The 16274-nt window shown below is 45.2% G+C and overlaps 1 protein-coding gene across 1 annotated transcript in view; it reads left to right on the top strand.

The window, feature by feature from the left end:
• The window catches only part of USP46 (ubiquitin specific peptidase 46), a 41539-nt gene that overhangs the window by 7676 nt on the left and 17589 nt on the right, over positions 1-16274 (top strand). The window contains exons 2-4 of the mRNA XM_087724748.1: positions 9388-9468; positions 12105-12318; positions 13981-14210. Of these exons, the coding sequence (XP_087580874.1) occupies positions 9388-9468; positions 12105-12318; positions 13981-14210 (525 nt within the window). The remainder of the gene's footprint in view (positions 1-9387; positions 9469-12104; positions 12319-13980; positions 14211-16274) is intronic.

Here is a 16274-nt window from a genome sequence, read left to right on the forward strand (position 1 = left end):
AGTAATAGTAACAGGGGGTCTTGGAGGTCATCTAGTACAACCCCCTGCTTTCTGACAAATGGCTGTCTTAAAAGCCTCCAGGGACTGGAGCATCCACAATTTAGGAAGGCATTGTTATCACTGTTAAGAATTTTCTCCGTTAGTTCTAGGTTGCTTCTCTCCTTGATTAGCTTCCATCCATTGCAGTGGTGGGTTTCAAAAAGATTTGGAACCTACTCTGTGGGTGTGGCCTCCTTTGTGGGAGTGGCTTGTTGGCCATGTGACCTGGTGGGAGTGGCTTGCCGGCCATATGTTCTCTCTCTCTCTCTCTCTCTCTCTCTCTCTCTCTCTCTCTCTCTCTCTCTCTCTCTCTTTCTCTCTCTCTCTCTCCTTCCTTTTGTCTCTCTGTCCCTTTTTTCTTTTTTTCTTTCATCTCTCTCTCACTTTTTCTTTCTTTTTTCTTTTTTTATTTATTTGTTTCTTCCTTTTTCTTTCTCTCTCTCTCTCTGTCAGTCTGTCTGTCTCTGTGTCTGTGTGTGTGTGTCTGTGGCAGTGCTGGGTTTCAAAAAATCTTGGAACCTCTTCTGTAGGTATGGCCTGCTTTCCGGGTCCACTGGTGGAACCTCTTCTAACCGGTTCGGTAGATTTGACGAACCGGTTCTACCAAATAGGTGCAAACTGGTAGGAACCCACCTCTGATCCATTGTTTCTTGCTTCATTCAATTTGTTACAGCCACAACAGACTCTGAGCAGAGTACAAAAACAATGAGAACAAAAAAGCACACAAAACCAGATTAAAATTATCTTGGCCTGGCAAGATTTTAACGTTTAAAAGAGGTGGTCTGGATCTCTCTGGGGGAGGAAAAAAACCTAAATTTGATAAAACTCAAGATTTTTTTTTTTTTGCATTGTAATAATTTTCAAATTTCCACAACCTTCATTTTTTTTGCCAAAAATAAAAAATCTAGTAGGAAATCAAATAAGCAAGCAGAATAATGAAGTAGTGTGATGTAATCAGGGGCTTCTGTAAAACTGAATTCAAGTTCAGAAACTTCTACTTAATGGCTTTCCAATAAGGCCTGATTGGCCCCTGTAGGAAGAGGATTGGAGAGATGTATGACAGTGTTCCATTGTTCCTCGATTATGATCTCCTACAGTGTGTGTCTCTCCATCACACGTAAACTTCCAGTTTGTCACTGTGTTGTGTGATTGCTGAAGTTCAGGAAAATTATTTTTCACCGCTACTAACAATCTCCTCTTGAAGAAATCTGCATGCCTTCCCCACCACTGTCTTCCCCGGGAATCGGAACTACACCTAAAAGCCATTTATTGGAATTCAGTGTAAACATTTCAACATGCTACATTAGTTTCTAATGGTTAAAGCTACTTGGAGGCTGAGATGAACCATTTGCCCAGGCTTCCCACCAGCCGCAGTTGTAAATCTCATCTCCCCAAACATAATCCCTTATTCAAGATTTGCTTTACTCCACAAAAAGCTCAAACACAATACTACTCAGCAAAAATTAAATCTCTTTGCTGCAAACAAGAATAAAGCTGAATAAGCAGATACTGCAGTACAAGGCCTAGAATAGGACTGCAGTCTAGGATTTAAAATGTAAAGTTTTCCCTTCCACTTTTCCCGGTGAGCAGATACTTGCCTGTTTTCTCGATGACTTTAGAAAGCATCTCATCTATGTTTCTCATCTATGATCTAACAGTTTTCTCGTACCCTGGGAAGAACTGATTCCTGCCTCAACAGCCTTGTTCCTACAGTAATGTTTACCGTTTCCCTTTCCTGCGACAAGAAGATAAATACATCTCATCATGTTTTATATAAGAGACCTAAGGACGGAAAGTTGGGCCTTTGAGGGAGCCAAAATTATGAATGCTAATACTATCGTGCTTCTCTGAAAATAAGACAGGGTCTTATTTTCTTTTGACCCCCCCTGAAATAAGTGCCTGGCCTTATTTTCGGGGAGGTCTTATTATTTTTGAGGTGCAGGAGGCAGTGAGTGTGGTGAACCTCATGGCTGCTGCTGTGTTGCAATATTTTTGGGGAGGGCTTATTTTAGCACATGTGCTCAAAAGCCTGATTGGGCTTATTATCCAGGGAGGTGTTATTTTCAGGGAAACAGGGCACTTTTATTATAAGGTTACTGTTCTGTCCCCCCCTCCATAAGGTGAGTCACCTCGACACAAGATTGCCGCTAGACAATTTATTCACAGTAAATTAACACATAGACAAGACTTTGGCAGCAACCCAGACTTCCACAGATAAGAAATACACATCAGAGCTTCTCCAGCTTTAGTATAATAGTTGAGTCCTGCAAACAGCCTCCTCCCAAAGTCTCTTCTTATATACTCTCTTGGGAGGAGCCTAATCACAACCACCTGGCCCCAATTATCTTCTATATCTCCGTAGTTGCTGTTGGCGCTTATCTGCCCGTCTTTGCCTGGTGTCCGGGACCAACTCCTTTAGCTCCTCCCCACTGCTCCAGGGCCTGTCAACAGGGACCAACTCCCTTTGACTTTCACCACTGCTCCATGCCCCAGGCGCCTCCTGGTGGCCAACCAGCCTCTCTGGTCCCTGCTCGGAGTCTGAACCCTGCCCAGGTTCCTCCACATCTTCCAGAGCCGACTCATAGAGTCCCTCGCTATCGGAGTCCATCGGCAGCTCCAATGGCTCCTGCTGGGCCACAACAGGTTACTATAACAGAATTTTGCAAAGTCTGGATGCATATCCCAGCCTCTCTCCCTTTGTTTCTGAGAAATACCGTCTTTTCCCGAAAAAACGACCTACTCCAAAAGTAAATCCTAGCTTTATTTTTACAATATAAGTCCTACCACCCCCAAAATAAGCCCTAATTAAGATCCTGCCCACTCCAGGGTGCACTAGTAAAAATTAAGCTAGTGTGGGGATGGGGGAGCTGCCCTACTACTTACCTTCGGATAGTTGTAGCCAGACTTCGCACCGCTCGGCCCATTTCTCATGCAGTCAGCAAGTCTTTCCCGAAGGCCTCTATAGCCAATAACAGAGCTCTCTTATCGGCTACAGAGGCCTTCAGAAAAGCCTTGCTGGTTGCAGAAGAATTGGGCCGAGGTGTGCAAGGCCTGGCTGCAACTATCTGAAGCCGAAGAAGTTCCTGAAGGCCTCTTGACAGCGACAAGGAGGCCGGGCGTGATGCAGGCAAGTGACGTGAATCAGTGGACAAGATACCCCCCCAAAATAAGACCTTGTGGCTTTTTTGTGGCAAAAAATATAAGACAGGCTCTTATTTTGGGGGAACACAATAGAGAGGGTCAGGGCTGAGACAGAGCCGAGGTGGCGCAGTGGGTAGAGTGCAGTACTGCAGGCCACTTCAGCTGACTGCTTTTTGCAGTTCAGCGGTTCAAATCTCACCGGCTCAGGGTTGACTCAGCCTTCCATCCTTCCGAGGTGGGTGAAATGAGGACCCAGACTGTGGGGGCGATATGCTGACTCTGTAAACCGCCTAGAGAGGGCTGAAAGCCCTATGAAGCGGTATATAAGTCTAACTGCTATTGCTATTGCTATTATCTCAAATTACATTTCTGCCTTGGATTTATTTATTTCTGCCTTATTTGTGACTCTTCCTCCTGTTTTCCCACTCTTCCTTGCAGAATTCTTCTAGCTCAGTAACAACCTTAGGTTCTCTTGCATTTGCTGCAAGAATTTCGCAAAGCAAATTTTTAACTACCACGTTTCCCCGAAAATAAGACAGGGTCTTATTTTCTTTTGAACCCCCTGAAGTAAGCGCTTGGCCTTATTTGGGGGGGGGGTCTTATTATTTCTGAGGTGCAGGAGGCGGCGAGTGTGGTCACCTCATGGCGGCTGCTGGGTTGCAATATTTTTGGGGAGGGTTTATTTTCGGGGGAGGGCTTATTTTAGCGCATGTGCTCCAAAGCCCCATTGGGCTTATTATCTGGGAGGTCTTATTTTCAGGGAAACAGGATAATAATAATAATAAAATCTGAGGACTGCGAAAGCCATTCTAAAAATATCTGTTTTTCTTGAAGTACTTGATGGTAGTTTTAGAGCTGTGTTTTGGATTGTTCTTTTGTTGAATAATCTTTTAAACTACTGTTCATCTCTCAGGGAATTCATTCACGTGTAGAGTTTTGCCATGCAACACCTATTTTCTGCACAAACCGCAGAAGTGGAATGCATTAAACCCAGCCTGGTTTTTCTACCAGCCAGCTCATTCGCTCAGTCCAATTCTAGATTGCTTGTTTCTTCTTCCAAGGCAGTATATAAAAATAACCCACTGTGATTCTTTTGTATGAATGGGAAAGATAGAAATAAATGGCATTCCTAATTGCACCCCTTCTTCCTTTTAAAAACCAAACTCTTTTTTGATAACCTTATATGAAGTCAAGCCTCTGAAGAATATCCACAATGGCTATTTTGGTATGATGTCAGCTCTTTGAGGTAGAACCAAACTTAGAAATCAACTCCATAAGTGGCTAAAATTACTTTTACTTGACAGTAGCTATAATAATGCGGTGTGTTAGGTAAGCTCCCCGATGGGAGAGCGAGTACGTTCAGCGAAGAGTTGTGAGAGTTGTGTTGGAGAACACACAAACCAGCGTACAGAGACACTGCAGTTTAAATAGGCTTTTTATTTTCGTGGAAATAGAGGTATCAGAGTCCATCAAACAGTCCAAGTCATACACAGGTAAGACAGTCAGTCATCAATGTCTTTAAGTAAAGGGATAATCCAAATAACATAGTCCAGTAACATATAATCAGTCCAGTAATCAAGGTTTGCTAACAGTTGCAAAACTTACAATAGCTCACGGCACTCAGATCAGCCCAGCATCTAACAAACAGAGAGAGAGCTAACAGTCGTTCTGGCTCCCTCTTATGGCCGATTGAGGAAAACAGCAACCAATCACATTTTACAGTATGATTTAAAGCAACAGATACAACATTGTTACATGAGTTATATATTGCCAACCCAACCATTAGAATTATATTCCTAACACAGTGGCTCAGTGGCTAAGACACTGAGCTTGTCAATCAGAATGGTGGTTCGAATCCCAAGCGCCGCGTAACAGAGTGAGCTCCTGTTACTTTTCCCAGCTTCTGCCAGCCTAGCAGTTCAAAAGCACGTAAAAAATGCAAGTAGAAAAATAGAGACCATTTTTGGTGGGAAGGTAACAGCATTCCATGCGCCTTCAGCATTTAGTCATGCCAGCCACATGACTAGGGGGACGTCTTCGGACAGTGCTGGCTCTTCGGCTTTGAAACGGAGATGAGCACCGCCCCCTAGAGTCGGGAACGACTAGCACATATGTGCGTGGGGAACCTTTGCCTTTTAGCTATAATCTTGCAAGCTTGGTTGTATTGTACCTCCTCTTCCTTCTGATCAGCCAATTAGGAAGGTGCTGTCTGAACCTCTTCAAAAATACTATCTGTTTCTTATGTTGTAGGAAGTTATCACCCAGCCCTCTCCCAGAAAATTAAATACCCTAGGAAATATTGAAAAGGCAGAATATTTCTCTGGATGTGAAAAGGAAGAAACATGCTTCAAAAGGACAGAGTAACTCTCCCTACAGCTTCCTGCCCCCACCCACTTTGTCCATGAGCCATTAAAGCCTGAGCTAGTCCCTTTACATAACAAAGAGTTCTTCCCTTCAGCCCCAGGGGATGGGATCAAGGCATGATAATATTGGCCCTTTACCCAACTGACCACACGGCATCTGAGAACTCAACCAAACCTGGACTCAGCCTAGAGAGCTGCCCCTGCATGGCCCCATGGGAGTCTGACAACCAATCAGAATACATTTCTTACACAGGAACAGGAAACAGAGAGGTGGGGCCGAACAGATTAATAAAACCCCTGCAAGCCCCCCCCCCCTCGACCCTTCTTCTTCTTCACCCAACACCTGGAAGCATGTGATCACCTTTTTCCCCCAGGACCTCAAGCCATGCGGTCCTGTCTATCATTAAATATTAAACCATCTTTCTAAGCAGCCTCCATGCCTCCAGTGTCTTTTTCCCCACTTGGAGCCGAACCCCAGAAGGACATTTCTTCCAACAGTGTATTTAAAATATTTCTTGACACCTCACTTTGGCAACAGAGTGGGCATCACTCCATCAAGGTCAACTTCCTTACTCTCTACATGAATCCAGGTGTGACTTCTAGTGTGCTGAGGTTGGATGGGAGGGGAAGCTCAGCAGAATGAATAGCATCATGTGCGTTGAAGATAAACTATGTAAAGGCTTTCTTATTGGAACAGCTACAAGCATGGATGCCCACCAGAGGCAGAAAATCAAGATCCTGGCCAGAGCATTGCAATTGAACTTCCGTCCAGCATTTTTAATGTGCCATCATCTTAATTATTATTATTATTTTGACCCTCCTTTATGGGGTTCCACCACAAAAGCGCGTAGGACAAAATCGCGCTCGACAGAAGCGCGCTGTGACGTCATCACAGCGCGACGAAAAAGTTCAAAAAATGTAAAAATAAAGCGAAAACCTTACCCTAAGCCCCCCAAACCTAACCCTAAACCTAACCCTAAACCTAACTCTTAACCTAACCCTAAACCTAACCCTAAACCTAACCGTTAAACTAACGAAAAACCTAACGCTAACCCTTAACCTAACCCTAACGCTAACGCTAACGCTCTAAAGCTAACCCTAACCCTTAACCTAACCCTAACCCTAACCCTAAACCTAACCCTTACCTTTATGTGAATCGGCTTGCTTTAATTTAATTTTTATTAATTTTTATTTGAATTTTTCGATCTTTTTCATCGCGCTGTGATGACGTCAAAGGCGCGATTTTGTCGATCGCGCTTTTGTCGTCCGCGCTTTTGACGGGTCACGCCTTTATGGATGTTCCTGTTTGGAAAGAAGGACACATTTAAAAGCTTGGGTAGCCTAGATCCGACAGATAATTTTTGACAGCAAGATGAAATTTAAAGAAATACATGACATTGTATTAGGAGCTCCCACCTACAGGCAAGTTGCTGTTATTTTTTTTAAAGCTTTCTGCAATTATCTGGTTTCACTCTCATTCTGCCATTCGACTCTTCTGAAAACATTCTCTTACTGGGGTGGGGAGGGGGAAAAAAAACCAGAGTTTCTCTCTTAATCCAAGCAAGTAAAAACATCCCATTCCTTGCAACTTAAGACAAAACTAAAATAGCAGATAGGGAAAAAAAATTGGATAAGATTATGAAACTAAATAAACCTGGACAGCAACAGTAAAACTGGGGGGAGTGTTTATTTTTGTATGTTAGTCTGGGGAAATGATTGATGGCAGGTTAATGGATTTGGTTGGGGAGGGCAGGCAAACAAACCATCTTCCTTTTAGAGGTTTATTCTAGTTTCTTTCTTTTCAAAAAGAATGGATCTCGTGCTCTCCTCCTCGTTTAAAGTTGCCGGCATTCCCATGCTCATTTATGGTTATGACGATATGGATAAAAAGCCCCTTTATGAGTTTTTTGAAGACCATATTTCTTTTCTTTTATTCATTTGGTTTATCAAACGTGTACAAGATAGCAGGCGTAAGTATGAACATTGACATGAACCAAGGAAATGGGTATAAATAAACGGGGACAGTAGGACAGGGACAGTAGGCATTCTGGTGGGCTTAGAGCCAAGGTGGCGCAGTGGGTAGAGTGCAGTACTGCAGGCCACTTCAGCTGACTGCTATCTGCAGTTCAGCGGTTCAAATCTCACCGGCTCAGGGTTGGCTGCCTCTTGCCGATTACCTCCCAAAGACCCATTAGATCCCACAGATTAGGCCTCCTCCGAATTCCATCTGCCGGCCAATGCTGGCTGTCGACCACCCGGAGGAGGGCCTTCTCTGTGGCTGCTCCGGCCCTCTGGAACGAGCTCCCCGTGGAGATTCGGACCCTCGCCACCCTTCAGGCTTTCCGTAAAGCCGTTAAGACCTGGCTGTTCCAGCAGGCCTGGGGCTGTTGAGTTCCATCCCCTACTCGAATTGGTGTGCTTGTTGAGACCTTTTTAATTGTTTTGTATTGTTGTCTGTTTCTGTTGCCTTCCCTTTTGTATTGTCCCACACCCCCCTCCCTTAGTTTTGTTAGCCACCCTGAGTCCCTCGGGAATAGGGCGCCATACAAGTTGAATAAAACCTAAACCCAAACCTGACTCAGCCTTCCATCCTTCCGAGGTGGGTAAAATGAGGACCCGGATTGTTATTGGGGGCGATATGCTGACTCTGTAAACCGCTTAGAGAGGGCTGAAAGCCCTATGAAGCGGTATATAAGTCTAACTGCTATTGCTATTATGCATGCCCCCTTTATGGGCCTTTTAGGAATGGGGTGAGGTCCAGGATAGAAAATTTAAGGTTGAAGCTATGGGGGTTTGAGGATGTAACAATGGAGTTGGGTAGAGCATTCCAGGCATTGCTGAAGCCGTATTTTCTGCAATCGAATTTGGAGCGGTTTACCTTGAGTTTGTATCTATTGTTTTCCCGCCTATTAATGAGGTTGAAGCTGAAGTAGTCGTTGACAGTAGGACGTGGTAGCAGACAATTTTATTTATTTATTTTATTTGTCAACAAGTAACAGTACAATTTTGTTTGTGTACTGCCGCTTAAATCATACTGCTGGCGGCATAGTTCCAGGTTGTCCGACAGAAGCGCGCTGTAACATAACCCTAAAAATAACCCTAAACCTAACGCTAAACCTAACGCTAAACCTACCCTAAACCTAACCCTAAACCTAACCCTAAACCTAACCCTAAACCTAACCCTAAACCTTACCTTAAGTTAAATCGCGCTTCTGTCGGTGCGCTGTTGTCGGCGCGCTGTTGTGGGCGCGCTTTTGACATCGCGGTTTTAGCGCTGCGGTGTTGTCGGCACGCTTTAGTCTACCGCGGTTATGTCGTGCCATGCAAATTTCAAGCCTTGGTGGCATAGGGAATTCCACTGTGAGTAAAGGAGTGGAGTATTCTTCCTGTGAAATACTTCTGGACCCGCTCACTCGTATTAATGTCCGATATACAGCGTGGATTCCAGGCGGGATGAGCTGTATTCGAGGATTGGTCTGGCAAGGGTTTTGTATGTCCTAGTTAGCAGTACAATGTTGTCAGAGAGGAAGCTTCGCAAAATTAGGATAACGACTCTTAATGCCTTTTTGGCAATGCTGTTACAGTGGGCTGTGGGGCTTAATATTTTGGGGTGCTAAAAGGATGAGGGCATTCATAGTCTTTGCAGCAACATTGAGACACCGATGGAGTAGAAGGAGGATGTGAGTACGCACAGCTCTCTGAAGCATTGCCTGTGAGAACCATAATTAGTGCCATTTTTCGTGAAGCGAGAAAACTGTCCTTTCTGGGACTCATTTGTCCCTCTCTGATTCTATTTGAATTTGAGTTTGTGGGAGAATAATGGCCTCTTTCTTTTTCCCCCCAGGGCACCAATGCCTCCGCTCTGGAAAAAGACATTGGGCCAGAGCAATTTCCACTTAATGAACACTACTTTGGACTGGTCAACGTAAGTATTATCACTCCGTTCTGCCTTCCCTAACATGGTGCCCTGCCGATATTTGGGTATCAGCCCCTCTCTTCCTTAGTGGGAATCCTTTAGCCAAGCTGTAGCCAGGCAGTATAATTGAAACAAACTTGGCTGGGGAACTTTGACATGTTCAGAGTATCTTCCCCTGAAAAGTGTAAATTTGCAGATATGAGGATTACATTTACAGTTATGGGGGACAGCCTGAAAGTTGAAGAATCTATTACAATGTTGTAAAGGGGTTTGACTAAAAAATGCACAAATAAACTGGGTGAGACCCGGCTTAATAGCAGTGGCTGTGAGAGGGATCTTGGAGTCTTAGTGGACAACCAGCTTAATATGAGCCAGCAGTGTGCAGCGGCAGCCAAAAAAGCCAATACTTGAGAGACCGCCTGCTGCCAATTACCTCCAATAGACCGATTAGATCCCACAGATTAGGCCTCCTCCTCCTCCAAATTCCATCCGCTGGCCAATGCCGACTGGCGACCACCCAGAGGAGAGCCTTCTCTGTGGCTGCTCCGGCCCTCTGGAACGAGCTCCCCGTGGAGATTCGAACCCTCACCACCCTCCAGGCCTTCCGCAAAGCCCTTAAAACCTGGCTGTTCCGACAGGCCTGGGGCTAATGAGCTTTTGTCCCCGCTCGAATGGTATGGTTGTTGTGTGCTTTTAAATTGTGTATTGTTCTGTTCGTCTTTTTTATTCCTTATTTGTACCCCCCCCCCTTGACTTGGATTGTGAGCTGCCCTGAGTCCCCTTTGGGGAAAAGGGCGGCATAGAAATATAATAAATTCAATTCAATTCAATTCAATTCAATCCTAAATTGCATTAACAGAGGGATACAAGCAACATCAAGGGAGGAATTAATACCACTCTATAAAGCCCTAGTAAGACCACACCTAGAGTACTCCATCCAGTTTTGGTCACCACACTATAAAAATGGTGTTGAGACTTTAGAAAGAGTGCAGAGAAGAGCAACCAGGATGATTAGGGGACTGGAGGCTAAAACATATGAGGAACGGTTGCAGGAACTGGGCATGGCTAGTCTAATGAAGAGAAGGACCAGGTTGACATGATAGCAGTCTTCCAATATTTGAGGGGCTGCCACAGAGAGGAAGGGAGTCAAGCTATTTTCCAAAGCACCTGAAGGGCAGACAAGGAATAATGGATGGAAACTGACCTAGGAGAGATTCAACCTAGAAATAAGGAGGAACTTTCTGACAGTGAGAATAATCAACCAGTGGAACAGAAGTTGCCTTTGGAAGTTGTGGGAGCTTCATCACTGGAGGCTTTCAAGAAGAGACTGGACTGCCATCTGTCAGAAATGGTGTAGGATCTCCTGCTAGATGACCTATAAGATCCCTTCCAACACTGTTAATCTATCTAATCTGTCTGAATGTAAATGTATATGGCAGCTGCATTCTCGTGTCCTTGCGAAGAACGTTCTGTGCTTAACCCTAAGGTGCTTTTTGAAAGAGGCAACTGGACTTTCTCGTTTTTCTTTGAAAAAATGTCTTCTTTGACATCTCGCTTCTCATCCAAGAAACTAGAGAGCCGAGGTGGCACAGTGGTTAAATGCAGCACTGCAGGCTACTTCAGCTGACTGCAGTTCTGCAGTTCGGCTGCTCAAATCTCACCGGCTCAGGGTTGACTCAGCCTTCCATCCTTCCAAGGTGGGTAAAATGAGGACCCGGATTGTTGTTGGGGGCAATATGCTGACTCTGTAAACCGCTTAGAGAGGGCTGAAAGCCCTATGAAGCGGTATATAAGTCTAAGTCTAACTGATAAACTTCTTCAGCTGTGACTAGATGGTGGGGAATGGAAGGAAGATTTTTGCACCGCTCAGGTGGCCCTGAGGACACAGACAAACCTCCAAGTGGCCTCAACCACTCTCTAAAAGGATGCAAATGAACCAGCTGCCTGCAAGGAATATAAATCCTTCCGTTCCCCACCATCCAATCAGAGCTGAAGAAGCTTCTTGCATGAGAAGCGAAACGTCTTCAGAGAAAAAAAAAACAAGAAAGTCCTCTTAGCAATAGCAATAGCAGTTATATACCGCTTCATAGGGCTTTCAGCCCTCTCTAAGCGGTTTACAGAGTCAGCATATTGCCCCCAACAACAATCCGGGTCCTCATTTTACCCACCTCGGAAGGATGGAAGGCTGAGTCAACCCTGAGCCGGTGAGATTTGAACAGCTGAACTGCAGAACTGCAGTCAGCTGAAGTAGCCTGCAGTGCTGCATTTAACCACTGCGCCACCTCGGCTCTTGAAAAAAAAAAAAGCCCTTTGGGAGAACCATGCCCTGGACGACCGAGAATCTCCATGGACATAATGTGACGTTCTGAAAGGACAGTGAGGTCATTTACCAATTCATCAAAATCCCCTTGGAATCAAAATGGAGAGCAACTGAATTGCTAAATCAAATTTAATTGCCATTTAATGCCTAATCAGAGGGCAATTTAAGACACCTGTGATCTTCGTTCATTCCTTGATTGGTTGCTTTGAGTAATGATGAGCAGTGGTAGGACAATAAAGAGCAAGTTGGGTTAATAACCAGGTGTTGCATTAGCTGTTTTTCTTTTTTTTTTTCATCCGTTGCTTATCTCTATGTTTGTCCGCAGTTCGGCAACACGTGTTACTGCAACTCCGTCCTGCAAGCTCTGTACTTCTGCCGGCCATTTCGGGAAAATGTGCTGGCGTATAAGGCCCAGCAGAAAAAAAAGGAAAACCTCTTGACGTGCCTGGCAGATCTTTTCCACAGCATTGCTACGCAAAAGAAGAAAGTCGGGGTGATTCCCCCCAAAAAATTCATCTCAAGGCTACGGAAGGAGAATGGTAGGTGTAGATCCCAGCTATTCAAGACAATGAGGAATGGATCTACCTAGTAACGGTATTCAGCCGGTTCGGACCCGTTCGGGAAAACTGGTAGTGGCAAGCTGCCGGCAACTCACCCGCTCCGACACTATGCCATCCTATTTAGCCACATTTCCTAAGCTGCACGCATGTGAGCCAGCCGCGTGTGCACGCAAAGCGCATGCACGGAAGATGATGCACATGCTCATATTTTCGGTGCACCGTGAACCGGTGGTAAAATTATGTGAAACCCGCCTTTTGAGCATCTGTGTTCTGACCTAGGCTCCCCCAGCAGCACGAAGCCGAGTCCTCATCCCGACAAGTCCCTTTTATTAAATTTACAGTCAATTCCTCTCCAGCAAAGTCTTTCCTCTCCCACGGTCTTTCAAGATAGTTCACAATTACCGACCTTTATCAGGCTTGGAGAGTGGCCAGGCTGATATCTTTCAGATGCCGCAATTGGCAAGAATGCAGGAATGAACTAATTGCCTCCTGCAAACTCCACTCCCCTTTCGCCCCTCTTTTATTCCCTCTGGGAGGGGCCATTCACCGTCCACCTGTGGCCTTACTCCCAAGTCGACCCCTATTCTTTAGCTGTTCCCTTCGTCTGGCCACTCTGCACATGCGCACACTGGGAAAAGGCTCCAGCTGTTCGCCTGCCTCACTGATGTCTGACTCTGAAGGCAGCTGATAACTGGCGTACGGCCATGGCCCCTTCTCTGCCTCTGACACAGAGCCCTCATCAGAGCCTTCCCCAGACTCCAGGACTCGCCCATCTTCCTCCCCAACCTCCTCACTGGCGGGCCACAACAATATGGCTTTTCTTAACTTGATTTTTTTTATTCCTTTCATTCTTTCTGTATTGGTTTCACTTGTATCTTTATCCCTATTGTTGTTAGCAGGCCAGAATTGTGTGCATTATAATATGAGCGGCTCTAGCCATCTTTTACATACATACATACATACATACATACATACATACATACATACATGTTCTGACCTCCTCGTTCCACACCCAAGCACACTCCGAGCCAAAGATAAGTTACGGCATTTAATTAACAGACAAACAGGTCCTTGGTAGCAAACCAGCACAGACAAGCTTGGGCAGCAATAAACACAGATAAGTCTTGGCAGCAATCCAGCCTGCCAAGCTCATAACAATGTTCTCCGACATTCGATCCTGTGTTGACTTCTGCAAGAGGGGCGTGTGCACAAGTAGTCTTTTTATAGTCTGGAGAGGAGCCTAATGACCACCAGCTGAGTGCAATTACTTCCTGTAACTGCGCAACTGTTCCTGACGCCTATTAGCTCTTCGATGGCGTGCATCCAGGAACAACTCACTACTGGCTTCCGGCTCACTCTCCCTTGTCTCCTCCCCATTGGTCCAAAGGTCAGGTGCCTCCTGGTGGCCAACCAGCCTCTCTGCGCCCTGCTCAGAGTCGGAACCTTGTCCAGGGTCCTCCACATCATCCAGAGCCGACTCATAGGGCCCCTTGCTGTCGGAGTCTGGTAGCAGCTTCAATGGCTCCTACTGGGCCACAACACTCACATGGATGGATGGATGGATGGATGGATGGATGGATGGATGGATGGATGGATGGATGGATGATAGATAAATAAATATAACATCTTTTTTTTAAATAGATCTTTTTGACAACTACATGCAGCAGGATGCTCACGAATTTTTGAATTACTTGCTGAACACGGTTGCTGACATTCTACAAGAGGAGAAGAAGCAGGAAAAACAAAACGGCAAGCTGAAAAACGGCAACATGAACGAAGCGGAAGAGAACAACAAACAGGAGCTCACCTGGGTGCACGAGATTTTTCAAGGAACCTTGACCAATGAAACGAGATGTTTGAACTGCGAAACTGTAAGCATTGGCAGGATTAAAACAAGAATTACCTGTAAACAGCTGGCTAATCCTTGCCTAGTCAAAGAAATCTCTACCTTTATAAAGTCATCGAAATGAGGATGGTCCTAGTTGGTAAAGGCAATATTTATTTATTATGTGCGTGTTTGGGGGCCATTTATCTCTCCCCATTTATTGTGAAAATATTTTTTTTTAAAGGGACTGATCTCTCAGCCCAGTTTCTTTATATATGCAAAGAGCATGGTGCATAATTTTAATATATACAAATCTATCTGCAAAAAGCAGGCACGTTTACATAATTTAAATATGCAAATCTGTACCAAGAGCACAATGTACATGTGTATAATATGCAAACACCTGCAGGAATTTCTGGACTTACGATCACAACTTGGCAGAGTTTGCAGTAGAAATCACATCCAGAAAGCACACAGAGATAACTGATTCAGCAGGCTTCATTAACTTCTTTATATACATAACAACACATGAATAAATGTACCATACCAACAGCAGATTCTTCCAACGTGGGAGAGAAGAGAGATTGTTTCAGTTCAGAGTTCAGAGCAGACTACTAGATTAGTTTCGTTTCAGAGGTGAGCACAGAGCTAAGCCACACCCAGACCTTTTGCTTAAGTTTCTGTTTTGCAAACAAGCCCCATTGGCTGACCTGTTACCATGCCAGTTCATTGGCTGACCTGTTACCATGCCAGTTCATTGGCTGACCTGTTACCATGCCAGTTCATTGGCTGACCTGTTACCATGCCAGTTCATTGGCTGACCTGTTACCATGCCAGTTCATTGGCTGACCTGTTACCATGCCAGTTCATTGGCTGACCTGTTACCATGCCAGTTCATTGGCTGACCTGTTACCATGCCAGTTCATTGGCTGACCTGTTAACATGCCAGTTCATTGGCTGACCTGTTACCATGCCAGTTCATTGGCTGACCTGTTACCATGCCAGTTCATTGGCTGACCTGTTACCATGCCAGTTCATTGGCTGACCTGTTACCATGCCAGTTCATTGGCTGACCTGTTACCATGCCAGTTCATTGGCTGACCTGTTGCCATGCCAGTTCATTGGCTGACCTGTTACCATGCCAGTTCATTGGCTGACCTGTTACCATGTCTCTGCCGGTTCATGAATACTCTGACACAACTGAAACTAGAATTTTGGTTGTTGAGTGAAGTGATGGTTATGCGAGACCACTTTGCTCAATGACTGCAATCCCGGCTCTCCGTTGCTCTCATTAGACAATTGTATGGGTCATTCAGGGGAACGCATGGATGCCTCCGGGTGATGGAAGCCAGGACCTGTTGCCCACCCCACCGTGCCCAGAAAGCCTTGACTTGTTACAGGGCCCAGAAACGCGCATACATTGGTCCACTTAACTTTGCATTTTTCTGCAGCGTGCCCAGCTAATGTGAGGAACACCCTTTCTACAAAGACTGCCTTGCGCCATTCTGCAAGTGGGTGTTCAGCTCTTCCGTGCACCCAAAGGAACTCCTGTGGGGTGCAGAAACAGAGGACTTGAGCTCTGTTTCTGCATCCTGCAGAAGAAGTACAGGCCTTTGTGCCCAGAAGGGAACTCCTCTAGTGGGAAGCAGAAAGGGAGCTTAAATCTTGGCAGAAGGATGACAATTCCCTTCAGCCAGTGCCCAGAGACAAGAGGGAATTCTATCGCCAGGAGGCAACCTTCATGGCCAAGTTCTCATTTAACGTTCTAGTGAAGCCGGTAGAGAGGATTGCAGATAACAATCTCATGATTGCGGGGAGCTTGGCAAATGATGATAAGTATGAGCAGGTTGCCAAGCCATTATTCCATAGGCAGCGCAACATTTTGGGACAGCCAGAAGTGTTTTATACACTGTACAACACTCTTTCCAAGGCCACCTTAATTTGGGAGAGCCGTTTAACAGCTACCATGTTTCCCTGAAAATAAGACCGGGTCTTATATTAATTTTTGCTCCAAAAGATGTGTTATTTTCTGGTTAGGTCTTATTTTCGGGAAAATATGCTGTATTTTTCGGAGTATAAGACGCACCTGGAACACTGCTATCATGTCTCC

Source organism: Thamnophis sirtalis, unplaced genomic scaffold, assembly GCF_051295495.1.
Source record: "Thamnophis sirtalis isolate CommonGarterSnake01/CBP01778 unplaced genomic scaffold, rThaSir2_p1.2 scaffold_10, whole genome shotgun sequence".
NCBI lineage: Eukaryota > Metazoa > Chordata > Lepidosauria > Squamata > Natricidae > Thamnophis > Thamnophis sirtalis.